The sequence below is a fragment of the Acanthochromis polyacanthus genome, chromosome 7 (genome assembly GCF_021347895.1).
Source record: "Acanthochromis polyacanthus isolate Apoly-LR-REF ecotype Palm Island chromosome 7, KAUST_Apoly_ChrSc, whole genome shotgun sequence".
NCBI lineage: Eukaryota > Metazoa > Chordata > Actinopteri > Pomacentridae > Acanthochromis > Acanthochromis polyacanthus.
Genome location: NC_067119.1, coordinates 953754 through 980583, shown reverse-complemented (window position 1 = coordinate 980583; position 26830 = coordinate 953754). Strand labels below are relative to the sequence as shown.

The 26830-nt window shown below is 44.1% G+C and overlaps 1 protein-coding gene and 1 long non-coding RNA gene across 52 annotated transcripts in view; one reads left to right on the top strand and one right to left on the bottom strand.

The window, feature by feature from the left end:
- The window catches only part of grin1b (glutamate receptor, ionotropic, N-methyl D-aspartate 1b), a 51734-nt gene extending 25771 nt beyond the window's left edge, over positions 1–25963 (bottom strand). The window contains exons 1-10 of one of the 2 annotated variants that reach the window (XM_051951325.1): positions 25497–25963; positions 23790–24046; positions 20273–20407; positions 18770–18946; positions 11566–11628; positions 10658–10755; positions 9650–9771; positions 2625–2799; positions 989–1139; positions 629–715 (exon numbers count right to left, since the gene is read on the bottom strand). In XM_051951325.1, coding sequence (XP_051807285.1) covers positions 629–715; positions 989–1139; positions 2625–2799; positions 9650–9771; positions 10658–10755; positions 11566–11628; positions 18770–18946; positions 20273–20407; positions 23790–24046; position 25497 — 1266 coding nt within the window. In that variant the 5' untranslated portion in view covers positions 25498–25963. The remainder of the gene's footprint in view (positions 1–628; positions 716–988; positions 1140–2624; positions 2800–9649; positions 9772–10657; positions 10756–11565; positions 11629–18769; positions 18947–20272; positions 20408–23789; positions 24047–25496) is intronic. The other variant, XM_051951326.1, reaches the window with a different exon arrangement.
- On the top strand, positions 16556–17649 carry LOC127534917 (uncharacterized). Of its 50 annotated transcripts, none has more exons than XR_007943518.1 (6): positions 16556–16629; positions 16714–16806; positions 16858–17085; positions 17211–17303; positions 17389–17498; positions 17533–17649. It is a non-coding gene; the product is annotated as an uncharacterized LOC127534917 (long non-coding RNA). The 50 variants fall into 50 exon arrangements; XR_007943555.1 differs by having other exon boundaries at positions 16714–16823; positions 16926–17085; XR_007943531.1 differs by having other exon boundaries at positions 16714–16823; positions 16909–17085.
- Positions 25964–26830: the final 867 nt, after the last annotated feature.

Sequence of the window (26830 nt, the reverse complement as noted above, 5' to 3'; positions counted from 1 at the left end):
AGCTGGAACTCCTTCAGAGGAGTCATAGAGTCTTGGTGGCCTCCCTCTCTAGTCTCTTTCTCCTTCAGAGGAGTCATAGAGTCTTGGTGGCCTCCCTCTCTAGTCTCTTTCTCCTTCAGAGGAGTCATAGAGTCTTGGTGGCCTCCCTCTCTAGTCTCTCAGGTCTTGAGGACGTCCTGCTCTAGTCACATCTATTCATGTTCCATCTTCCTTCCATTTCTTCATGATGGATTTAACTGGACTCCAGGAGATCTTCAGGAACTTTAAATGTTCTTGTATCGTCCTGGCTGATGCTCTTCAACAAGCTTTCCTCAGAGTTTCTTGGTTCTTCAGTCTTCATGGTGTAGTTCTATCCAGGAGTTCTGATCCACCAGAGACTGGAGGTTCTGATCCAGGAGTCTTTATCCTCCAATCACTGACCTCAGATCATCCATTAATGACTTCTAGAACCAACTGGCTGCTCTGAGTTCAGTTCGAGTCATTTTAAAGAGGTGAATACTGATGAAATCACTGATTTTATGTTTTAGATTTTAAATTAATTACTCATAGTATAACTATAATTTACTTATAGTTTAGCAGTAACAGTAGAATATTTTGGCAGTAACAGTATATATTTTGTCAGCGGTACCTTGAGTTTTGTCGACATCTGGTATCCGACTGGTTTCTCGGTTTCTCCTCCAGGCCAGATGATTTTTCTCTGAGGGTTCATGACAACCTGAAACACCAACAGCTCCTCTAAATGACACCATCAGTACTGCAGCTGATAACAGGAACTGATCACTGATCAATGAGGTTCTGTTCTCCTCCTGGTTGTCATTTAGCAGCTTTTATGTTTAATAAAGGAGTTAAACCAGGTGAAGCCACACAAATAATGCAGATAAACCATGAAAACAGGTCTATAAACTGGTGTAGATGTATTACTCGATATAACCAGATGTAACCAGGTGTTTTTCTGCTGGTGTAACCAGGTGTAACAGGTGAGCCGCACCTGTGAGCCGTTGAAGACTCCGACCTGGACGAGGCGCCCTGGTTTCTGCTGGTAGTTCAGGATGCTGTAGGTGGCGAAGCGCCGGTCGCCGTCGTCGTTAAACTCGATTCGTCCCGTCAGGCCGTCGGGGTACTTTGATGACATCAGCACCCTGCGGAGCCAATCAGAGAGCGGAATAGCGTGTCAGCCCGGTCAGGTAGCATGGCCGTGTCAGTCACGTGACGGTGCCGCTGCGTTGCCGTGGAGACGGCGGGTGGATGACAGTGATGGGGGCTGACGGGTGTATTTGGGTCACGCTCTGTTATCCCCGTTGTGTCACATCGACTCGGAGCTGAACCCAGATCAGATCAACGAGGCGCCTCCGAGAACCGAGATCACAGAACCCGAAGATGATGAAGCAGAAAACACAGCGTTCCTCTGCTAGCAGCCAGTTTATCTACAGTTTATCTAGTTTTACAGTTTATCTACAGTTCTACAGTTAATCTACACTTTATCTACAGTTTACAGTTCATCTACAGTTCATCTATACTTTATCTACAGTTCATCTACAATTTATCTACAGTTCTATATTTTATCTACAGTTTACAGTGTATCTACAGTTAATCTACAGTTTATCTACAGTTTAACTCCCTAGAACCTTTAACCAGCTACATCCTAAAACACCAGACCCTTTACTCTGAAACATCTACAGCCGCTGGTCTCACGCTCCTCCATTTATTACCCAGAACTTCTCATGTAGAAATCACAGCCGAAGAAGAAGAAACATGAATTATTAAGCAGGAACATAAATTAAACATACATTTTTAAAATTTATTTATCGGTCTGTAATGAAGGAGAAACGACGCTCTGCTGCTCTGAAGTGATTCCTCTGGAAAAATAAAGAGTTGGTTTCAAGCCTCTGAGGCCTCAACTCTCTTTGTATGTTAATATTTCCATAAATCCAGCTTCTATAAGGCTCCAGTGGGTCATTAATATCATAAAAAGACGTTTTCAATAAATATGTCACAGGCTGGGTCATCAAAAGTCCAAGAACTCAAAGGAAAAGTGTGTTATTAAACATTGACTTCAAACATCTACTGATCACACCGTAAAATCAGAAGATTATTAACGATTCATGGTCATGATGCTGCCTCCACCGTGCTTCACAGTGCGGATGGTGTGTTTGTGACGATGTTCAGTGTTTGGTGTCCAACAAACATATTGTCTGAAGGAATAAAAGCTCCGTTCTGGTCTCCTCAGACCTTCTAAATACATATATGAGTATAATCAGCTCCACTGGTTCGATGGAAAACAGCCAAATGAAAAACAAACACGAGCTTTAGTTCACATTTTCCATCGGATGAGAAAAAGGCCACGCGGAATAAATGTGGTGTTTGGAGGCGACTGCTGCTGGTTGTTGTTTTTCACAGTTTCAGCCTCACTGGAAAGCCTCATTCAGCATTATTGGAAAAAAAAAACACCAACTACAGCCGACCTCTGACCTCCGGCTGGCAGCCCGGTACTGACCGCTTGAAGAGCGGCCCGGTACTGACCGCTTGAAGAGCGGCCCGGTACTGACCGTTTGAAGAGCGGCCCGGTACTGACCGCTTGAAGAGCGGCCCGGTACTGACCGCTTGAAGAGCGGCCCGGTACTGACCGTTTGAAGAGCGGCCCGGTCCTCCAGATGTTGGTGTTTCCTACGCAGCCCCGCGGAGGCTCCGTGATGTTCTCCTTCTCAAACAGCTCCTGTAGCGACTGAGCGACCACCGCCACGGCGTCGGCGATGTGGGCCGACTCGTTCTTACCGTTAATCAGCTGGAGGCCCAGCAGGCCTAAACACACACACACACACATCACACACACACAAAAACACACACATCACACACAGCAAGAATTAAACAGGCTGCAGACTGAACTCTGTCCTCATTCACTCGTTAATTAAACTCTCTCTCTGTAATTAGTGGTGCTCCAGTGTAGCTCAGACACACTCAGGCTTCAGGCATCAGTGTTCAGTAGCACCAAACTGCATGCTGGGAAATCACTCTGATGGCCGCCAGCGTTTGTCTCAGCACAGAAAAGTCCGACTGAGACATCAGGAAGTGTGTCTGGTGTTTTCCTTCAGCAGAAACTCGACACGCTGCCGAGAAAAGTGTCCGCATGAGTCCTCCAGCTGAGCCGCTAACACTGTTAGCACTGTTAGCATTCCCCACACCACCTGCTAATACTGTTAGCATCCCTCATACTACCTGCTAATACTGTTAGCATCCTTCACACCACCTGCTAATACTGTTAGCATCCCTCACACTACCTGCTAATATTGTTAGCATCCCTCACACCACCTGCTAATATTGTTAGCATCCTTCACACTACCTGCTAATACTGTTAGCATCCCTCACACCACCTGCTAATATTGTTAGCATCATTCACACCACCTGCTAATATTGTTAGCATCCCTCACACTACCTGCTAATATTGTTAGCATCCTTCACACCACCTGCTAATACTGTTAGCATCCCTCACATCACCTGCTAATACTGTTAACATCCCTCACTCTACCTGCTAATACTGTTAGCATCCCTCCCATCACCTGCTAATATTGTTAGCATCCCTCACACCACCTGCTAATACTGTTAGCATCCCTCACACCACCTGCTAATATTGTTAGCATCCTTCACACCACCTGCTAATATTGTTAGCATCCCTCACACTACCAGCTAATACTGTTAGCATCCCTCACACCACCTGCTAATACTGTTAGCATCCCTCACACTACCTGCTGATACTGTTAGCATCCCTCACACTACCAGCTAATACTGTTAGCATCCCTCACACCACCTGCTAATACTGTTAGCATCCCTCACTCTACCAGCTAATACTGTTAGCATCCCTCACACCACCTGCTAATACTGTTAGCATCCCTCACACTACCTGCTGATACTGTTAAGTGTTCCACACCAAAAGAACACAAAGTACATCCAGCTAAGTCTTTCCACTGAAAGTACTTTAGCCAGCTAGCTAATGCTATTAGCATTCCATGCCTATACCAATGGCTAAAGTTAAACCACAGTGCAGCTCGCTAACATTTATTTATGTCAGTGGTGGGAACAGGTGAGCTACTTCCACCCGAAGTTACTGTGAATGGCTAGCATGAGCTGTTAGCATTCTCCACCCAAACTAAAAAAAACAGCTGAAATGTAATCTGTAATCGTTGACATCACACAATAAATAACATCAGAACAAACATGCTAATGTTTCCGGTCAAAGCTTAGCTAGCTGTTTCCATTTCCACAATGAGAAATGCTAACCCTGCTAACACGCTGTTGTTTGCTCGTTGAAGATGCAGAAACTTTTTCCTCATAACGTGTCGAGCATCTGGTGAAGAAAAACCTCAGCAGGATCCAGGATGTCACAGCGTGGCAGGTTTCTGTTCAGGGAGGCGTCGCAGTCTGCAGGGGTGGACGGAATAACGGAAACAGCTGGAGTCAGACGGCAACAAACAGCTGATTGGTTCTACAGCTGTTGACATTATTCTGTCCACCCTCTGCACTGAACCAACAGGAAACAGGAAAAGAATGAAAAAAGATAAACTAAAAGTTTCGTCTTTTAGTTCAGTTTGTTTTCCACTAAAAACAAAACTATTAAGTTTGACTTCAGCAGAGTTTCACTTCAATCTTTGCTGAGATTTAAAACTAAGCTCTTCATTTCCTTCAAGCTTTCTGAAAACTTTTCTGATGATTTGGCTGAAATGAGTTTCTAAGACATCCATGACAGACAAAGTGTGTGCAGTTCAGCTTTAATTTACGGCTGAAAAGCAGATATCAGACTTCATGTTCAGTTTTGCTTTAATAATGGATGTTCATTAATACAGACACTTAAAGTGTCTTCAAACTATAGACATTATAAAGTCATAAATGATGCAAATAAAATGTTTTTCAGCCATCATTAAACATCAGTGTAGAAACTATTCATCACTGAAACGTTATTATAATTTCTGAGAATCGATCCAAACTGAAGGACCTGAGGAGCTTCCAGCTGTTTCTCAGGAGCTATGAAGGACGATTTCAGGTCAGATGTTGGAGAAGCTTCTTCTCCTGCCTGAACACTAATAAAACCTGAGGCTGGAGCTGCAACTGGGTTCCCTGAGGAGGAACCAGAACCTCCTGGACCAGAGACAAACCCTCGGACCTGCAGAGCCGCCACACTGCAGAGGATGATGGGTAATGTGTCCAAACACAACTCATCATTTCTGAGAGCGGCCGTGAGGATGTTTCTGAAACGAGAAGCCAACAGGCCAGCGAGTCGATCACAGAGCAGCCAGAAAGGAGAACCTGCAGGACGAGCTCAGAGCAACGGATCGGTCCAGTGACGGAGAACCTAATGATCAGCTGTTCATCTGAGAACGTGAGGAACCTGAACCTTTAAATCAGATCCTGTAGTGATGAGTTCTACCCTCTGGACGCTCTGAAGTTATCTTTGAAAAAATGAAAAAAGAAAAAACTCTTCAGATTGTTAATTTTGTGATGGTCCTTGAACTAAACATGAGGTTGAAAAATAAACCTGACCTTCCATCAAAAACACATCCTACTCGAACTCTCAATAAATAAACTTTGAAACATCAAGTTAAAGTTCCAGTTTCCCTCCGATGAAGCCTGAATGGTAAGGAGCAAAAATGAGTCCACAGTGAATTAAAATGATCCACAGTGGGTTAAAATGAGTCCACAGTGGGTAAAAAGGAGTCCACAGTGGGTAAAAAGGAGTCCACAGTGAATTAAAATGGTCCACAGTGGGTTAAAATGAGTCCACAGTGAATTAAAATGGTCCACAGTAGGTAAAAAAGAGTCCACAGTAAATTAAAATGATCCACAATGCGTAACAATGAGTCCACAGTGAATTAAAAAGAGTCCACAGTGGGTAAAAAGAGTCCACAGTGGGTAAAAAAGAGTCCACAGTGAATTAAAATGGTCCACAGTGGGTAACAATGATCCACAGTGGGTAGAAATCAGTCCACAGTGGGTTAAAATGAGTCCACAGTGAATTAAAATGGTCCACAGTGGGTTAAAATGAGTCCACAGTGAATTGAAATGATCCACAGTGGGTTAAAATGAGTCCACAGTGAATTAAAATGGTCCACAGTAGGTAAAAAAGAGTCCACAGTGAATTAAAATGATCCACAGTGCGTAACAATGAGTCCACAGTGAATTAAAAAGAGTCCACAGTGGGTAACAATGAGTCCAAAGTGAATTAAAATGGTCCACAGTAGGTAAAAATGAGTCCACAGTGCTTTGAAATGAGTCCACAGTGGGTAAAAATGAGTCCACAGTGGGTAAAAATGAGTCCACAGTGGGTAAAAATGAGTCCACAGTGGGTAAAAATGAGTCCACAGTAGGTAAAAATGAGTCCACAGTGGGTTAAAGTTATCCACAGTGGGTTAAAATGAGTCCACAGAGGGTAAAAATGAGTCCACAGAGGGTAAAAATGAGTCCACAGAGGGTAAAAATGAGTCCACAGTGAATTAAAATGATCCACAATGCGTAACAATGAGTCCACAGTGAATTAAAATGGTCCACAGTAGGTAAACATGAGTCCACAGTGGGTAAAAATGAGTCCACAGTGGGTTAAAATGAGTCCACAGTGGGTTAAAATGAGTCCACAGTAGGTAAAAACGAGTCCACAGTGGGTAACAATGAGTCCAAAGTGAATTAAAATGGTCCACAGTAGGTAAAAATGAGTCCACAGTGCTTTCAAATGAGTCCACAGTGTGTTCAAATGAGTCCACAGTGGGTAAAAATGAGTCCACAGTAGGTAAAAATGAGTCCACAGTGGGTTAAAGTTATCCACAGTGGGTAAAAATGAGTCCACAGAGGGTAAAAATGAGTCCACAGTGGATTCAAGTGAGTCCACAGTGCATTCAAATGATCCACAGTGGGCAAAAATGATCCACAGTGGGTAAAAACGGGGGTCCAGAGGGTTGTGAACTTCCGGATCCATGTTTTCTTGTATCTCGTCTCTGGCTGTCTGAGTAATCAGCTGACTCAATAAGCCCGCCCCCTGGCTGTGTGTTGCAGTGGGCGGGGCCTCTATTGACCAATGGCAAAGGGCAATGCATCAAGCAGGGAACAGAGAGCAGCGGCGGCGTCTTACCGGTGTTTGATTGGACACACATGACGGTTACCGCAGCAACACCCTAGCTCCCCCCCACCCCACCCCTCCCCCATCCCTGAGAACACACATAGCAGCACGTGATTGGTTGAACTGTTAACGGGCGGCGGGCGAAGACACACACTATAGGATGAAACAAACAAAAAGATGTTAGACACATTTAAAGCCACAGTTACAACGAGGCAGAAAGAAACGGCGGTTAGGAACCTTTAAACACGTTCTCCGGTGTTTAAACGTTCAACCGGCTCCAGAAGAACCCAGAGAACACCAGGAAGCTAACAACGATTAGCTTCCTTCATCCGAGGCCTACAACACTCCCAGGGAGCAGCTATGGTTCCATCCACTCACTAGGACCATCCTGAAGGTCCAGCAAAACCTCACATCCAAACACCTGCAGCAGAACCGGGTCTTTAAACCGGCAGAACCTTCAGAGAACAGAACTCCAAAACCAGACTCCTCCATGGAGAACTGAAGTGTATTTCTATCTGGTTTCTGGGGGACTTTATGCAACAACATTTATTTTATCTGGCTGTTCTCTGTTTTACATCCACACCAGGGATCGTTGTGGTCCTGGTTTTAGACTGGATGTGGACTGGTTTGGGATTTTGTTTAAGACTCAGCTAAGACTGTCTTAGGACTTGGTTTTGGACAGATTTTGGTTTGGTTTTGGGCTGGGCTTTTGAATTGGTTTTAAACTTGTTTTGGACTGGTTTTAGACTGTCTTGGGTTTTGAATTTTGGGACAGGTTGTGCGCTGTCTTGGGATTTGGTTTTTGACTGGTCTTGGACTTAGTTTAAGACTCTTAAGATTATCTAAGGACTTTGGTTTAGACTGGTTGTGGGCTGTCTTGTGTCTTGGTTTTTGATTGGGTATGGACTGGTTTGGGATTTGGTTTAACACCCAGGTAAGACTGTCTTGGGATTTGGTTTTAGATTAGTTTTGGACTAGTTTTGGTTTTGGTTGTAGCCTGGCTTAAGACTGATCGAAGACTGTCTTGGGACTTGGTTTTGGGCTGGTTTTGAGTTGGTTTTGGACTATAAACAGACAAAATGTAAAAACAAATATCATCTTTTGAATTCATGGACATTTTTTTCATCTTTTCTGAGCCACATCGGACAGTTTCATCCAGAATTAGTGTAAATTTGAACGGAATTCTGAGAAACACGTCCATCATGTCCAGAGGTGGGTAGTAACAAGTTACATTTATTCCGTTACATTTATTTAAGTAACTTTTTGAAAAAAAATGTACGTCAGAGTAGTTTTTCTCTGTCATACCTTTTACTTTTACTTGAGTAGAATCATGATGAAGAAACACTACTCTTACTCCGTTACACCGGGCTACACTCCACTTGTTACTTTTTTTTTACCACATTAGATCTGCTTTATTTTGCCAGAGAGATGCCCTCAGTGGATCTACCACATGACTGTTTTTCACCAATCAGACGAAGCAGCAATAATCACATGACTCTGTTTCACCAGACGTCGCCCTGCGGTCACATTAGCGGTATAGCAGCACAAACTCTTCACACGTAGCAGACATGGAATGAAAAAAATGGAGGCATTTTCGAGAAATTTGATCTTGCTACGGAGTCCAACAACATTAGCATAGCATTAGCATGGATATTGCTGTCTTTTGCCTTCTGTTTACTAACACGGGTGAAGTGAAGCGTGACTTCAGGTTGATAGGTCCGCGTGATACGGGGGGATACAGCATTCACATACAGCCTATGAGCATGCAGTCTGTCTTGTCACTGGAAGTAGTTTTCACTGTTCAACCATACAAACGTTACCTTAGTACAGGTATTTGTTTCTAAAGCTTTATGTTGTGAAAAACTGAGATTTGGACATTTTTGTTCTTGTGCCTTAACTTGTCATTTTGTAAAGATGTTGTTTATTTTTGCTATTTTTTCTATTTTATTATTTGAAAATACGAGAATTTGCACATTATTTTACATTTTGTCTGTCTGATCATATCGTTTCTAAAAAATAAATCAGACATTACAATCAAACAGTTACTCAGTACTTCAGTAGTCTTTTTACCAAATACTTTTTTACTTGAGTAATTTTTTGGATGACTACTTTTTACTTCTACTTGAGGAATATTATTTTGAAGTGACATCACTCTCACTTCAGTAGAATTTTTGGCTGCTCTACCCGCCTCTGATCATGTCCATCTCCAGTCAGTGAGACTACCTAACAGATTCATTAATGTTTCAGATGCTGATGAATGTTTTTGTGATGTTCAGATGAATGAACTCTTTCTGTCAGGTGGATCATCAGCTCTTAACTAAACCTATTTTTACTGTCCTGAAAATAAACGTGTCAGTTTAAATATAGAAAAGAAGAGTTTCATCTGATTCTCTGCAGGTTTGTTTCTGACAATAACTGTGGGATGGAAGCAGAGCTGCAGAATGACAGAAGAAGAAGAAGAAGAAAAAGAAAAAACAGAAGAAGAAGAAGGAGAAGAAGAAACGGAAGAAGAAGAAGAAAAAACAGAAGAAGAAGAAGAAGGAGAGGTCGTACCGTCTGGAGCTTCACTCAGAGCTTTGCCCGTCATCTCTCGTTCTCCAACCAGCCAAACGTAACCAGAACCGGTCATGTTGAGCTGCCGGGCAGCTTTGTAGACGGCAGCAGCCTCGTCCTCACTGCAGACACAAAAAGATGCACAAAGATGCCCACACACACACAGACGTCCATGTTGAACTGAAGTATTAAACCACTCCTGGTCTCTGTTCTGTTCTAAAACTCACTGGTTTGAATTCAGGATTAAAGTTCTGCAGAAATAAGGACGGACTGGTTGGACTGGTGCTGGGACTTGGTTTTAGACTAGTTTTCAACTGGGCTAAGACTGTCTTGGGTCTTGGTTTTGGTCTGGTTTTGGACTTGGTTGTAGCCCAGTTTAAGATTGATTTCAGACTGTCTTGGGACTTGGTTTCGGACTTGGCTTTAGATGGGTTCAAGACTGTCTTGAGTGTTCCTATTAGACTGGGTGTGGACCGGTTTGGGGTTTTGGTTTTACACTGTCTTGGGACTTGATTGTAGACTGGTTATCAACTGTCTTGGGTCCGAGTTTGTTTTAGACTGGGTATAGACCGGTTTGGGATTTGGTTTAAGACTGATGCAAAACTGTTTTGGACTGGTTTAATAACAATGAATTAGATTTATATAGCGTTTTTCTGGGCACTCAAAGTGCTTCACAATGGATCCATCATTCATTCATTCACACATTCTCACTCTGGTGGTGGTAAACTACATTTGTAGCCACAGCTGTCCTGGGGCAGACTGATGGAAGCGTGGCTGTTAATCCACGCCTACGGCCCCTCTGACCACCACCAACATTCACACACATTCATACACCAGTGTGAGAGCAGCACTGGAGGCAAGGCGGGTTAAGGACACAACAGCACATGACTAGGACAGAGCGGGAATCGAACCGCTGACCCTCTCTACCACCTGAGCCACAGCCGCCCAACAAGACTGGTTTTGGACTTGAATTCAGACTCAGATGTGATTTTGGTTTCGTACACCCACCTGGCAGAGAGGATGATGACTCGGGCCTCCAGGTCTTTGGCCTCCAGCAGCAGCGCCGTCAGGTTGGTCTCCGGGCTGAACAGCAGAACCTTCTCGGCCTGGAGGAGCGTGGGGCCGATGGACGGGTTCCACCGCAGAACATTCAGAAACACGGCAGAACAAAACACCACAGAACACATCATAGGACAGGCACCGTTAGCTCCGAACCGCCGGGGTCCCCCTCCCTCGACCTCCCCGACCCCCCAGACCTCGACCATGCTCCCCCTCGACCACGCTACCACGAGGGGGCGGGGGCCAAAAACATGGAGACAAAAAGTGTTCAAGATCTGCTGAACAGAAAAAAAACTGAAGCTTGGATAAAAAGGAGGGGCTGAACATTGTGCGTGGTGTGGTGGCACATGCAAACTGAGGCGCTTTCAAGACTCCAACCAACCAACCAATCAGGGACGTGCATGTTAGAGAGCGCTGATGCAACCGCAAATAAAATAAAAAGACTCGAGAGGAGGAGGGGAGGAGGGGAAGGAAGGCGGGGGGAGTGAGTGGTTCATCTCAAAAGAAAAGTGATGTTGCAGAGGAGTGAGAGGATCCTGGTGGGCAGAGCTCCTCAGGTGTCTGCAGACAGAACCAAGCCTGGGCTCGGCTGCATGCAACGCTCACATGGAAAACTGAGGAGGAGGAGGAGGAGGAGGAAGGCTGCTCTCCTGCCAGCGGGAACCCAGACAGATGTGCAGGAGTCATGAAAAATCAAAAGAAAGAAAAGATGGTGGAGAAAAGACGAGCCGCCAGGATAAGAGTCTATCTCTGGAGCCGGGCTGGAGTGGGCGGGGCTAACTGGTGCTGGGCGACTACCGGGCGAGCTCAGAGATTGGTTGGGCGGCGTGCATCGTTTGACCATGCAAAGTTTATACCTTGGGTGTTCTCCTGAAGTCAAAGTTCTGTTGGTCGAGGTTTTCATAGTTCCTGTTTTTAGTCTGATGAATGATGTCACAGAGAAAATATGAGACACAGAAGATTATAGACAGTCAGAGGAAATAGAACAGCATCGACTTCCTGTTCAGAGCCGCACACACACCACACCTGTCTGTCTACCTGTCCGTCTGTCTTTCTTGAGCTCTGAGTCGTAGTTTTTTTGTTCAGCTCAACCTGATCCGTCAGTTCTAGAAGTTCAGCTAAAATAACTATTTAAAACCGTTTCCCATGTTCCACTAAAATAACTGTATTTAAACCGTCGTCCGTGTTTATTTTGTGTTCTTGTGGCCTGAAGCTTCGTCTGGTTCTGATTTTCACTTCTTTTGTTCATTTCAGCTCAAACATGGAACTTTTTGTCAAACTCCAGTCCACATTTTTAAACATTTTCTGACATTTCAGAGACGAACATCCGATCAATTGATCCAGAAAATAAATCACGGATTGATCGACTCTCCCTGTTTGTCTTTCAGCTCAAAATTAAACGAAGAAACCTTCTGAATGTTCACTTGATGAGAAGAGCTTCAGAAAAACCAACCAGGAGCTCGTCAGGCTGATTAAAGCGTCGCCACGGTGACCTTCTGCAGGTAAATTTAGCTTCAGGTGTAAATATAAAACTGCTGTATTTTTAGAGCAGAACAAAGACGCTCTCTGACTGTTAAACTGAAGAGCAGCTCTGAAGAATCATCAAACAGCAGAACCAGCAGCCGCTGAGGGGAAAACAGATTTATTTTAGCTGCAGACGGAGTTAATACCAAGCTGAAGGATTAAAGGATCCAAAAATCATCCTGTGGACTGATTCTGAAAAGAGTTAGCCTAGCTTAGCACAAACACTGAAGTCTGTGGGAAACTGCTAGCCTAGCTTAGCACAAACACTGGTATCAGAAGGAACTGTTAGCCTAGCTTAACACAAACACTGAAGTCTGTGGGAAACTGCTAGCCTAGCTTAGCACAAACACTGGTATCAGAAGGAACTGTTAGCCTAGCTTAGCACAACACTGGTGTCAGAGGGAACTGTTAGCCTAGCTTAGCACAAACACTGGTATCAGGGGGAATTGTTAGCCTAGCTTAGCACAAACACTGGTATCAGGGGGAACTGCTAGCGTAGCTTAGCACAAAAAATGAAGGCTGTGGGAAACTGTTAGCCTAGCTTAGCACAAACATTGGTATCAGGGGGAACTGTTAGCCTAGCTTTGCACAAAAAATGAAGTCTGTGGGAAACTGTTAGCCTAGCTTAGCACAAACATTGGTATCAGGGCGAACTGTTAGCCTAGCTTAGCAAGAACACTGGTATCAGAGGGAACTGTTAGCCTAGCTTAGCACAAACACTGGTATCAGAGGGAACTGTTAGCCTAGCTTAGCACAAACACTGAAGGCTGTGGGAAACTGTTAGCCTAGCTTAGCATGGACACTCATCAGGGTAACTGTTCGCCTAGCTTCTCTGAATTTTAACTGTTTTATTGTGGTTGTTCTTCATTTTTGAGTTTTAGGGTCTCTTCAGAAACAGACACAGCTAAAATTAGCATTAACTCCACTGAGAACAGGTAAAAATTAGCTCAAACTTCAGCAGAAAAACAACTTTAATCATTATTATCAATACTGTTGTCACTGTTCATTTGTTAACATTTATGTTGATAAGTTTTATTCTGTTTTCTCTTGTTTTAGCATGTTATCTATATTTTTGGTTTCCAGTTTCACTTGATCAGGTTTCATATTTCAGTCTCCTGCAGCCGTTTGTTGATCTGGTCCTGGTGAACGTATGAATGAGGCGGTTGGATTCCACCAGAGAAGCAGGACGTTGTGGTTTGAGCCGATATAAGATCGTCGGCAGCAGAAACCAGACTCGGTTTCAGTAAACTCTGATTTCACTGAGAGGAGGCGGGCTGTGATGTTAATCCGGTGTGGCGGCAGAGCGTCCCATTAGTCCTCGACTCAATCCGCTCCAAATGTTAATCTCATTAAATTTACATTCGACACAGAGTCCCTGAACAACACACACACTCCTGAATCTCCTGCAGCGCTAAGAAACGGCGTGTGTGAATTTAGCATGAGGGATGAGCTTGGACCACGGCTTCTCCTGGACCCGCTGATGTTCCTGCTGCCGTATTTATGATGGCTACGAGGACAACAGTGTCAGACGTTTGGAGCAGAACAACCGCAGCTCTGTTCACCTACTTTAACTAATGTGCTGTAATATTCATGTGTCTCCCACTTTAAAAAACTCCGCTCGAATATTCATGAAAGTCTTTGACTCAAACTGTGAGACACAAAGTCAAACTTTTCTAAAGTTGCGTCTGGACTCTGAGGATTTACTTTCATTCTTCACTGAGTTTCACTTGGTTCCTCTGACTCTGGAACCATCAGAAACTAACTTGTATAAAGACAACATTAAATCTTCAGCTCCAAAGTAGAAACCAAACTGAGTCCACCTGTGATTCCAACCAGTCTGACTGATGAACATGGTTCTAAAAGGAGCTGAGAACAGCAGAACATTCTCTACAACATATCTATGTCTGCATCATGGCTCCCCATGGAGAAGAACTGAACAGAGAAAGAGAAACATCTGAGGAGTCATAGTACCACTAATCAGGAGGTCTAGAAGGAGTCATAGTTCCACTAATCAGGAGGTCTAGAAGGAGTCATAGTTCCACTAATCAGGAGGTCTAGAAGGAGTCATAGTTCCACTAATCAGGAGGTGTAGAAGGAGTCATAGTTCCACTAATCAGGAGGTGTAGAAGGAGTCATAGTTCCACTAATCAGGAGGTCTAGAAGGAGTCATAGTTCCACTAATCAGGAGGTCTAGAAGGAGTCATAGTTCCACTAATCAGGAGGTGTAGAAGGAGTCATAGTTCCACTAATCAGGAGGTCTAGAAGGAGTCATAGTTCCACTAATCAGGAGGTCTAGAAGGAGTCATAGTACCACTAATCAGGAGGTCTAGAAGGAGTCATAGTTCCACTAATCAGGAGGTCTAGAAGGAGTCACAGTTCCACTAATCAGAGCTCCTAAAATGACTCCACAGACAGTGAACTACTTTCTCCATCCAGCTGTAAAAACAGACATCAGCTGCTTCAGACTTGGTTCAGGGGTTCTCCATGGAAACCAGAGTTAGTGTGAAGCTCAAACAGTGTGAAGGAACCTTCAGAACATCAACCTCTATGGACGGAGGACCAGAACTAAACCTGGCTGCTGCTCACAACTAAACTTCCAGATGAAAGTTTGCTGAAGAACATGAGAAGAAGCCTGATGGATGCTGGAGAACATTCTTTGGTCAGATGAAGATCAATGAGTTGGGCTCAGATGGAGTCCAGATGTTTGGTGAGAACCTGACCAGGACTACCACAGTGGATGGATGGTCCTGACAGTGAAGCATGGAGGTGGAGGTGTGATGATCTGGGGCTGTAGAAATGAGTGGATTCTCCATGTTGAGGGGTCTATATTTGTTACTTTTAACCGGTAGTAATCTGATTACTGTGAGGGGATGCGGTTTAGAATCACCTGATGTTTAGGTGGTGTTTCTACGCAACTCCTGCTCTCCATACAGACAGATTCACTGATTCATCATTGTGATTATCTACAGTTTGTTTCCATTCAAACAAATGTCAAATTAACCCAAACTGCAAACGCAGCAGCTTCGAGCTCTAAATATGTTGTCTGAGAAGTTTATACGAGCTGCTGATGTTCTGCAGCTTGGAACAGAAATATTCTACAAACTGTCTCTGGTGTCCAAACTTGAGAGCACAAATGAAATGTTTTCGAAATAATAGGAGCAGACAAATAAACTTCTGTTTCTACATTTGCTGTGATGCTTCCATGAGAAGTCACTGAGGACGAGGAGGAAACCACTCATCTTTGCCTGAACTCTCTTCAGGAAGTCGCTGGTTGCAGTGACAGAACCACATGTGACGGACAGACAGTCGGTTTAACGGAGATGCGGGTCGACAGAAGCAGCTGAGATGTGTTTGCACGACTCCGATCTCCGTTAGAGTCGAAGAGAAACCAGACAACAGACGGAGGTGAAGAACTGAAAGGATGACATGGACGGACGGACGGACAGAAAGAGAGCGACAGGAGAAGAAGAAACGGTTTCTCAAGTCAAAGAAGAAGAACTGAAGATAAAACTAAATATAAAGAAGAGAAGAAGAAAAGGAGTCAAACCTCCACCAAGACTGAATATTTCAACGGAACTTTTACCTTCTAAAACACATGGATGGCAAACCATGAGACATTCAGGAGCTGCAGCTCATCAGGGTCAAGACCAGCAGGACCAGAATCAGAACCAACAGGTCCAGAGTCAACACCAGGAGGTCCAGACATACTTTGTTTTTAAAAGATCGGAACAGATACAGTAAATTAGTCTTAAAATTGTATTCATAATTTTTTAAATTAGAGAAATGATCAGGTGATCTTCTGGAGGTCCAGATGAGGTTCAAGAAAACTGAATTTAATCCTTCATTGAATCTGACAGTCTTTAGATTTCAGTGAAGGTCATGAGATGAGTCCAGTACATGTCTGTGAAGGTGTTGATGTCATCACAGTTCTGCATTGTGATTGGCTGCTGTTTATGATGTCCTGATTTTATCAAATCGGGGCTAAAATAGGTGGATTCATGACTCCAGTCCAAGTCATGTGACTGGAGTCCACTTCCTGTTCTGACAGCATTTATTAGACAAAAGTCAGCTGAGAGTAAGAACCCATAAGAACCCATAAGAACCTTTGAGAAACCATAAGAACATTTAAGAACCTGTTTAATGCAGACTCTATATGATCAATGGAAACAAACTACAACTAAACCTTCTTGGTGGAGATAAACTGAAACAGAACCAAAAACCAAGAAAGAAAGAAAAGAAGTGATGGAAGAGAAGCTGCTGTGAAACCTCTGAAAGAAAGAACATTACAGCCTGGAAGATGAACGGATGGAGGGAGGATGGAGGGATGGAGGTGTGATAATGATGGAGGGGTGGAGGTGTGATGATGATGGAGGTGTGATGATGATGGAGGGATGAAGGTGTGATGATGATGGAGGGGTGGAGGTGTGATGATGATGGAGGTGTGATGATGATGGAGGGGTGGAGGTGTGATGATGATGGAGGTGTGATGATGATGGAGGTGTGATGATGATGGAGGTGTGATGATGATGGAGGGATGGAGGTGTGATGATGATGGAGGTGTGATGATGATGGAGGTGTGATGATGATGAAGGTGTGATGATGATGAAGGGGTGATGATGATGGAGGTGTGATGATGATGGAGGTGTGATGATGATGGAGGTGTGATGATGATGAAGGGGTGATGATGATGGAGGTGTGATGATGATGGAGGGATGGAGGTGTGATGATGATGGAGGTGTGATGATGATGAAGGTGTGATGATGATGAAGGGGTGATGATGATGGAGGTGTGATGATGATGGAGGGATGAAGGTGTGATGATGATGGAGGGATGGAGGTGTGATGATGATGGAGGTGTGATGATGATGGAGGGGTGATGATGATGAGGGTGGAGGTGTGATGATGATGGAGGTGTGATGATGATGGAGGTGTGATGATGATGGAGGTGTGATGATGATGGAGGTGTGATGATGATGGAGGTGTGATGATGATGGAGGGGTGATGATGATGGAGGGATGGAGGTGTGATGATGATGGAGGGGTGATGATGATGGAGGGGTGATGATGATGGAGGTGTGATGATGATGGAGGGGTGATGATGATGGAGGGGTGATGATGATGGAGGTGTGATGATGATGGAGGGGTGATGATGATGGAGGTGTGATGATGATGGAGGTGTGATGATGATGGAGGGGTGATGATGATGGAGGGATGGAGGTGTGATGATGATGGAGGGGTGATGATGATGGAGGGGTGATGATGATGGAGGTGTGATGATGATGGAGGTGTGATGATGATGGAGGGGTGATGATGATGGAGGTGTGATGATGATGGAGGTGTGATGATGATGATGGAGGGCTCACACACACCTACATAAACACACAACCTGCAGCACACGTGTTTTCTCAGTGGGTGTGTGTCTTCGGTGTTGTGTACAGTATGCAGTAAACGTTGTGTATAGTGTGTATATTTTGGGTAGAAGTTGTGTTCTGTATGTACAGTTGTGAACAAATGTTCATACCAACTTGTAAAGACCACATATAGAACAACTATCTGAAGTTTCCAATGACTTCAGCTCCAGTTCCACAGAGCATGATACTGCCACCTCCATGCCTGGTGGTAGGTTGGAGTTCTTGGGGTTAAAGGCCTCACCTTCAGTTCTTGTTCCATCTGACCTCAGAACTTTCCTCCAGAACCTTTTCTTTGTCCATGTGATGAGTGGAGCTGTAAGGTTCTGTTTCTAGAGGAAGAACTTCCTTCTTCATGGATCCTCTAGAACCCTGTGGACACTGACAGCTGTGTTCCAGCAGCTTCTCATCCATCCAGACCTGCTTTCTGATGGTTCCTGGTTGACTTTGACCATCGTGACCAATGGTCTCTCAGCAGCAGGTGGTAGTTTGTGTTTTCTTCCTGATGGTGGCAGTAACACACCTGGACCATGAACGTTATTCTGACAAACAGATGATTCTGGATCTGAAGCTGCTTTCAGACGGCTCCAGGTGACTTTCTGACTGGTTCAAATCAATGATTTTCTTCTTCAGATCTTTGCTGAGCTCCTCAGATGTTCCCCCTGTAGAGTTTGAGTCTAATGAGCGGATCTAATGGTTCTGTTTAAACTGATCAGAGGAGTCAGCAGCTGTAGTCGACTGGAATCACTCAGGAGAAGTTAAGAGGTCACGGAACTAAGAAAATTAGATTAACAACTTTATAGATCAACAAAATTCACAGTTGAAGTTTCTGTTTACATTTATGATCCAGCAGATTTAGTCACATTTATAGAAGAACTTTAAATAATCTATGAAAGAACCAAAACACAGGAGAAAAAGATTTGTGTGTTTCAGAGGTTCCATCATAAATTCAGAGCTCTAGGAGTCATTGGAAACTACAGACTGAATGATGAACATGGACAGTGTGTATATATATATATGTGTGTGTGTGTGTGTGTAGTATAAGTAGTATCCGGTGTATATGTGTAGTATAGTAGTATTCAGTGTACTTCCACACATCTAGCATGGGTTGTGTCCAGGCTGCTATCTGACCTTGGTCTCTCGCTCCTCCAGCAGCGTCTCCAGTCTCTTCTGAGCAGCTCGACCTTCGTGGTCGTCGCTGACGATCAGGATGATGTGGTTCCACCTGAACTCTCTCATCAGGTCGAACCAGACGTGGGCCTGGTGGGAGTATGGAGGCACCGTCCTCAGGAAGGACAGGTGGATGCTCTGAGGACGGATATACAGAAGCTTTAATCAGTCTGAACGTCTCCACACTGGACCAGCTGAAGGCTCTCAACCTCAACCTGAGGCTCTGATTGGCTCAAACTTTGGTCATTGTCACATCCAGTGTTTTAATAAAAGCTGCACTCAGCGTGCACCTGATAAAATGTGAATATTTCATCAGTGCTCTAAACCGTCCAGAACACAGCAAGGAACGGGAGCGTTGTTGACTGGGAGTGCTGGTTATTCTGGGACTGATGACTTTTCATCAATATTGTACATTTGAGAGACTCTGAGAGGTTCTGGTTCAATCACAGAGTCTGAATATTCTAGAAGCTGCAGCTAATGGAAGCTGAAGGAACACGTATGAACTCTGTGACAAATCATAGGACTGATCCTCAACTCTACTACTAACTCACCGTCATACTGCAGTTTCAAAATATTAGTCCTGTAAAATAACATATTATAAACCTTTAGCTGGACCAGCAGGGGGCGCTGCAGGGAGTCACTGATTTACTCCTTTACAGAACCAAAACACTGGCGTTAACGTGAGCATGTGCAGTAAAGTCACCTATTTGTTGTTATGGTAACAGTCTCTGATGTGGCATCCAGCATTAGCTTGCTTTGGCTAACACAAAAGCTAACGTTACTTGTTGAGGCTGATGCAGTGGTTAACGTAGATACTAGTGTGATTTGTTCGGGCTGATGAAGTGGCTATAAGCTAATATTACTGTTAAAGCTGATGTAGTGGCTAACATAGAAGCTAATGCTACTTGTTAAGGCTAACACAGTGGCGAATGCAGAAGCTAACGCTACTTTTTAAGGGTAATGTTGCTTGTTCAGACAGGTTAATGGCTATCTTTGCTGCTTATGCTACTGTAGGGACTAATGCTACTTGTTAAGGCTAACATGGTGGCTAAAGTCACTTTATGAGGCTAATGTACTGGTTAACATTATTCTGTTCAGTCTCTTGGGGTACACCGTGTGTGCAGCTGTTCTTAAATAGGAGTTTTTGGTGAAATGCATTGATATGGTTGGTTTATTATTTTTACGTTGTGGTATTTCAGTGGTGTTTGAATCAAATATCCGCATCCAGCAGAACCGACAGCTTCGTAGCACCAAGTTATGAAAAACTAAAGATGATGTTATCTTGATCCAAGCGTAGAGAGACAGCACTGTTTGATGTCTGACTGTACTGAATATACTGGAGAACACAATGAAAAGACCAGAGGATCCAGGATAGAACCCTGAGGAATGCCACAACAAACACCATAAAAGTCCCTCGACCATCCACAGCGTTAAAATTGACTCTGGGATGTTTCATCACCTGACCTTGTCGGAGTAGATGGACATGCGTGTCGTCAGGCCGACCACAGGGATCCGGTAGAACCCGGCCGTGTAGGAGACCGGCGTCGGCGTCAGGTGGTCGTTGGACTGAGGGGGATGGCTGACCAGGATGGCATAAACCTGCAGAGGACAAGAACAAGAACCTTCAGGTCAATCTGATCTTTCGATGGTTCTGTTCCTGGCTTCGTCGTCTTCTACTCTGTTTATTAACGTGCTGGTACCTTCTGACGACACCACACTGCCTACTTTATTCATTCCAGAACACACACTGCATCACAGAGACGGAACAACCCGCCTCTTTTTCAAATATGTCACTTCTGGTTTAGTGATGGCGACCAGGAAGTAGCAAAGTGGAGGCGCTAACAAATACTTTGATGTAAAAAAACCCAGCAAGGAGCCAGGAAAAAAAACATTAAAACAGTGGAATACTGTAGAAATCAAGCGCATCAAACATCTATAAAACAAGGACGCTCTTTCATTTAAATAAAATGAGAAAATGTTATTGCAGACACATCTAAAAGAATTACTATCTGTAAAAATACAGATTTTTCCACACAAACCTTTTTCAGCCATCAACATGTAAATTCATTCATTTCTGTGATTTTACTTTTTGCTATCCGTAATTTAACAAAACTATCTCATTTTTTAACACACTAAAGTTTTTAGAAAAACAAATTACAGGAAATATTTATGAAATATTTCTATTTTAGCTCATTTAAATGCAGTAAAACATTTTGTTCTGCATTACATTTTGTATTACATCCCACTTACTGGATTCTAGTAAGCTATGCTAACTAGAGCTGGGGATAAGATCTAATGTTTCCACAGGGTTTATGGCAGGCTATGCTAACTAGCCATTAGATTTAAGATCTGATGTTTCTACAGTCTTTATGCTATGCTAAGTTAACTAGCCATTGGGTTTAAGATCTGATGTTTCCACAGCCGTTATCATAAGCTAAGCTAACTAGTCATTGGAACTAAGATCTGATGTTTCTATAGCCTTTATGCTAAGCTAAGCTAACTAATTGTTGGATTTAAGAGCTGATGTCTCTACAGATTTTATGCTAAGCTAACAAACCGGTGATTTAAGATCCGATGTTTCTACAGCCTGTATGCTAAGCTAAGCTAACAAGCAGTTGGATTTAAGATCCATTGTCTCTACAGCCTTCATGCTAAGCTAACTAGTGTTTAATTTAAGATGTGATGTTTTTACAGCCTTTGTACTAAGCTAAGCTAACTAGTGTTGGATTTAAGCTCTGTTGTCTCGACAGCTTCTATGCTAAGCTAAGCTGTGGACATCTGACAGAAAGAAAACAAACCTTCACTAAACTTTTGTAGTTTTACAGTCAAACATTAAAAGCTCAAATTGATCCGTTCATGGACGTAGTGGATGTGGAAGTTCCTTAAGCTCTGCTCCGCTGTTAAAATGGTTCAAATCTAAATATGACCTTTTAATTTCACAACTTACAAACATCTGCAAACATTAAACTGATAAATTGATGGGTATTATTAAAACTTCCTCCTGATGTCCTGTTTATGTTCTGCTGATGTTCCAGTGAATCTCAGGGCCTGTTTTCAGGTAACGATTTGTAGAAGCAGCAACCTGTGACCTGCAGCAGCCTCCTGATCAGTGGTTGAGGGTTTCTGATGGCTGCAGCTGCAGGTCTAATCCGACGGCTGGATTACATGTGAGAGAGGAGCAGATAATCTGACGTCCATCTCCGTCTGCAGCACAAAGCTCCGGGCCGTCGCCATGTTGGCCTCATTTCTGCACAAAGGAAACACCGGAGGACGTCCACGGCTTCGTCTTTTCTCTTCCTGCTGTTTGGAAATGCTCTGAATGTTTCTGAGGTTAGTCCAGAAACCAGGAACCAAACTGGAACCTCCTGATAATCTGAGAGTAAAATGACTTTGAACATTCTGTTTATTGGATCCTGAATGAAAAATGAGGAACAAACGCCATTCTCATTCGTTATTTTCCTCCAAACGATGCTGAATATTTCCAGTGAAGTCCTGCAGATCTGTGATGATCCTTCAGAGGTTTCATGTCTTTTCACCAAAATCTCCACGTTTACCTGGAAACTTTTAAATCCAACAACGAAACTGAACACTTCTGGAGATGTTTCATTTGAGCCCTAAAACTGAGAAGAAAACCAAAGATCCTGGATGAATAAATAAAAGCAGCAGAGCCGCAAAACAGAGCAGCAGCTGGCTGGAGATGCAATCAGCATGGTGAGGAGACAACATGAAACTAAGACACGAAAGAGACTAAAGAAACTAAAAATGACACAAACAACAAAACGGGACACAAACCAACAGAACGTTGTGGGTTCTGCTGCTACAACTTGTCTCTGATTTCAGATCTGAACATCAGAGCAGGTGGATCAGGAGATGGACATGGTGTGCTTCGTGGGTTTGAATCCTCGCCGAGTCTCCTGATTTTAAAGTTCTGAAATGCATTCTGGGTAATCTCAGTGTGTGAAGGATCGATAATTAGATCACACACCTGGAGACAGGAAGCAGTCACACCTAGTGACAGGAAACAGCCACACCTGGAGAAGCTAAATGAAGCTAAAAGCATCTACAAGGTCCAAGTTTGAACAGAAGCTCAGTTACCGTTCCTCCAGATCTGTTCTTCCTGTTTGTTCTTTGTGTTTGGTGGTTCTTCCTGTTGATTGTCCCTGTTTGTTCTTCCTGTTTCTTCCTGTTGGTTCTTCCTGTTTGTTCCTGTTGGTTTCTGTTGGTTCTTCCTGTTGGTTCCGTTACTCTGAATCTAACCCTTTAGCTCGTTTATTCCTGATTATTCCTCCTCCACGTTTCTCTGCACATATTGAAGGTCTGAGTGTGAAATAAATAAATCTGTGAAGTTGGATGATCTCATGGAGAATAAATCAGCTCTAAGGAGAACCCAGAAAAACACGAATCAACGCCTAAAACATGAAAATCCATAAAACATTAAAATAAACGTTTAGCTACTAAAATGTTTAATCACTAAACTTTTATTTTGTAACCTCCTGAACAACGTTCTAAACGGCTGAAATCTGTGGAAACTTTAACCGTTGCTGAAGATTCATCAGTTCTGTTTCCTGTGATGAAATGACTCCACATGCTATGCTAAGCTAATTAGCTGTTGGATTGAAGACCTGATATTTTTACAGTCTTTATGCAAAGCTTAGCTTGGATAAGTAGCTGACAAAGTTCGGAACTGATGTCTCTACAGTCTTTATGCTAAGCTAACTAGCCAGTGGATTTAAGATCTGTTGCCTCTACAGCTTCTATGCTAAGCTAAGGTAACTATCTGGTGGATTTAAGATGTGATGTTTCTCCAACTTTTATGCTAAGCTAACCTGTGGACATTTGACTGATAGAAAGAAAACAGACCTTCACTAAAAGTTCACTGGCCCCTGAAATGCCACCGTGGCAACAGCGTCAGCCGAGTCACCTGTTTATCAAGGAGCAGCGGTCACATGACATCACCAGCGGTGTGACATCACAGCCTCACCTGGTTGGAGATGAGGTCCTCGCAGACGGACAGCGCCATCTGGATGGCGTTGGGTTTGTGCGTCACTGAGATGGCGTTCATCTTGAACTTGTCTCGGCCGTACAGAGCGTTGGCCTGAAGCACCGCCTCCTTGAACACCTGCTCATAGCGCTTCTGGCTAAGCACCGCCCCCACGTTCACCTGGCGGGGCTCACAGCCGCACAGAGCCACCGAGCAGCACTGCAGCACCGCCAGCAGCAGCACGCCCTGGGGCAACACTGGGGCAGGAACGGAGGGGCAACAAGGGGGTAGGAAGGAAGAGAGGAGCAGGAAGAGACGGCAACATGAGAGGGGCAACAAGAGAGGGGCAACACGAGAGAGAGAACAAGAGAGGGGCAACGCGAGAGAGAGAACAAGAGAAGGGCAACAAGAGAAGGGCAACAAGAGAAGGGCAACAAGAGAGGGGCAACAAGAGAGAGGGGCAAAAAGAGAGGGGCAACAACAGAGAGGGGCAAAAAGAGAGGGGCAGCAAGAGAGGGACAGCAAGAGAGAGGGGCAAAAAGGAGGGGCAAAAAGAGAGGGGCAACGAGAGAGACAACAAGAGAGGGGCAACAAGAGAGGGGCAAAATGAGGGGCAAAAGAGAGGGGCAAAAAGAGAGGGGCAACAAGAGAGAGGGGCAACGAGAGAGACAACAAGAGAGGGGCAACAAGAGAGGGGCAAAATGAGGGGCAAAAGAGAGGGGCAAAAAGAGAGGGGCAACAAGAGAGAGGGGCAACGAGAGAGACAACAAGAGAGGGGCAACAAGAGAGGGGCAAAATGAGGGGCAAAAGAGAGGGGCAACAAGAGAGAGGGGCAACGAGAGAGACAACAAGAGAGGGGCAACAAGAGAGGGCAACAAGAGAGAGACAACAAGAGAGGGGGCAAAAAGAGAGAGGGGCAACAAGGTGATGGGAGGGTAATATTAATTTGATTCTGAGATTTAAAAAGTTGAACTCAGACCGAATCAAAATGTGACATCACAGTTTCAAACCAATCAGATGAGTTGCCTGATTTAACAACGTCTCACCTGATTGGACAAAAAAATGCTGTCACCAAGAAAAGAGACACACAACTAAGAGCAACACAAAATGGGCAGAAATAGATTTAATGTGACAGTAAAGAGAAACACAAACACTCACAACGAGCCACAAAACACACAAAAACAACTGTGTGACGCAAAATGATCAGAAAGAGACGACACCCTGAAAAAGACACACAAAGACACACAAAGCAACTATAAAAAGACGCAAAATGACCAGAAGGACACAGAAACACAACAAAAATGCAAAAGTAAAATTAACACAAAATGACAAGCAGAAAATCAACAAAAAAACAGAAAAACTAGAACGACTGACAACATGAAAAGTAACAACAAAGTGACACAACGATGATAAGAAAGCACAGAATTAACACAAAAAATGAACACAAACAGACAAGATGCAACCAAAATGGAGCAGAATGAACAAAAACACACAACATGAACACAAACAGATGCAGAAACTAACACAAACACATAAAACAACTCCGCATAGACACACAGTGGTGTTTGTGTTGACATTAAACTGCAGTATTCAGCATTCAGTACACAGTATGAGGTAGTATTATCTAGTATTCCTGTCAGTCAGAGTAACGGAGTACTTTTACTCCGTTACTCTGCAGGATGAAGCTGATTGGATCAGAACACTCACTGATACAGCTGAAGGTCGTGGTTCTGGTCCTGGTTCTAGTCCTGGTTCTCCGGTTAACTGCGTCGTTCTCCGGTCTCCTGTTGATTCCCTCCGTCGCTTCTGTCGGTACCGGGCAGCTCCGGGTCCTTTGAGTTAAAGGTTGTTGGTTTTTCCGTGAATGTGTGACCCGGTGGAGCTCCGGTGCTGCTCGGTTCGTCCTCAGACGGAGACCCCGGAGCTCGGCGGGTCCCGGTTCTGCTCCGTGATGCGTCCTGTTGATTCAGAAGCTCCGGTTCTCCTCTCCGGTTCTTGTCTCCGGTTCCGTCCTCCGGTTGTCCTCTCCTGTCCCCCGCTGGTTCCGGTCCGTCGTGTCTCGGTTCGGTCTCGTGATGCTCGCGGACTCCCGGTGACCTGATGCTCGCGCGCCGCTCTGTCCTTGGATCTCTGACGTTCGCTCCCGCGTCCCCGCGCGCTCACAGGCGGAGGAGAGCAGGCGCGCCTCCGCGGGCACGAGCGTCATGTGTTGATACATAAGTCACGTTCACGCGTTCACAGCGCGTTCACGACGAAGAAAACCGTTCATTCATCCATTCATTCATTCGTCACGTGAACACGTGAAACATCATAGAACCGGAACCAGAACCGGAAGAACCAGAACCACAAGAGCCCACACCAGAACAACCAGAACCAGAAGGACAGAACCTCCTGATGTCCAACAACACAAAATGCCTCCACAGAGAAACGAGCTGAAAAATGAGCAAAACACGAAACACAAGAGAGAAAAACACAAAGATTCAAAACAACACAAAGATTCAAAACAACGTAAAGGAGACACACAAAACTCCACAATGACACAAATCCAGAAACACAACTGGGCGATGAGCTGGAGAAAAAAAAGTCACAAAAAAACACAAACTAATTAAAAACAACAAACACAAAACTACCACAAATACATCAGATGCACTCAACTGCAGATAGACAACGGTGACAAAGACACACAAACAACACGACTAAACAGACACACAATCAACCACACAGACTGGAAGTACACACATGAAACAACACAGTGACACACAAAGAGAAAAGATCAACACAAAGCCAGTGGAGGGACACACAACAACACAACAACACAACAAAAGAACAACAGAATGAGCAGTAACATGGGAACAATTAAATTAAGACAAACACGCAGAGATGAGAAATGACGACAAAGACACACAAAGGAGACACAACAGACACTGGTTCTGATGATCTGCAGGTGTTTAATCAGACAGGTGAGGGTTAGGCCACGCCCCCATGAACAGGCCACGCCCCCACCACAGGAACAGGAAATGATGAGAACAAACACAGAAAAC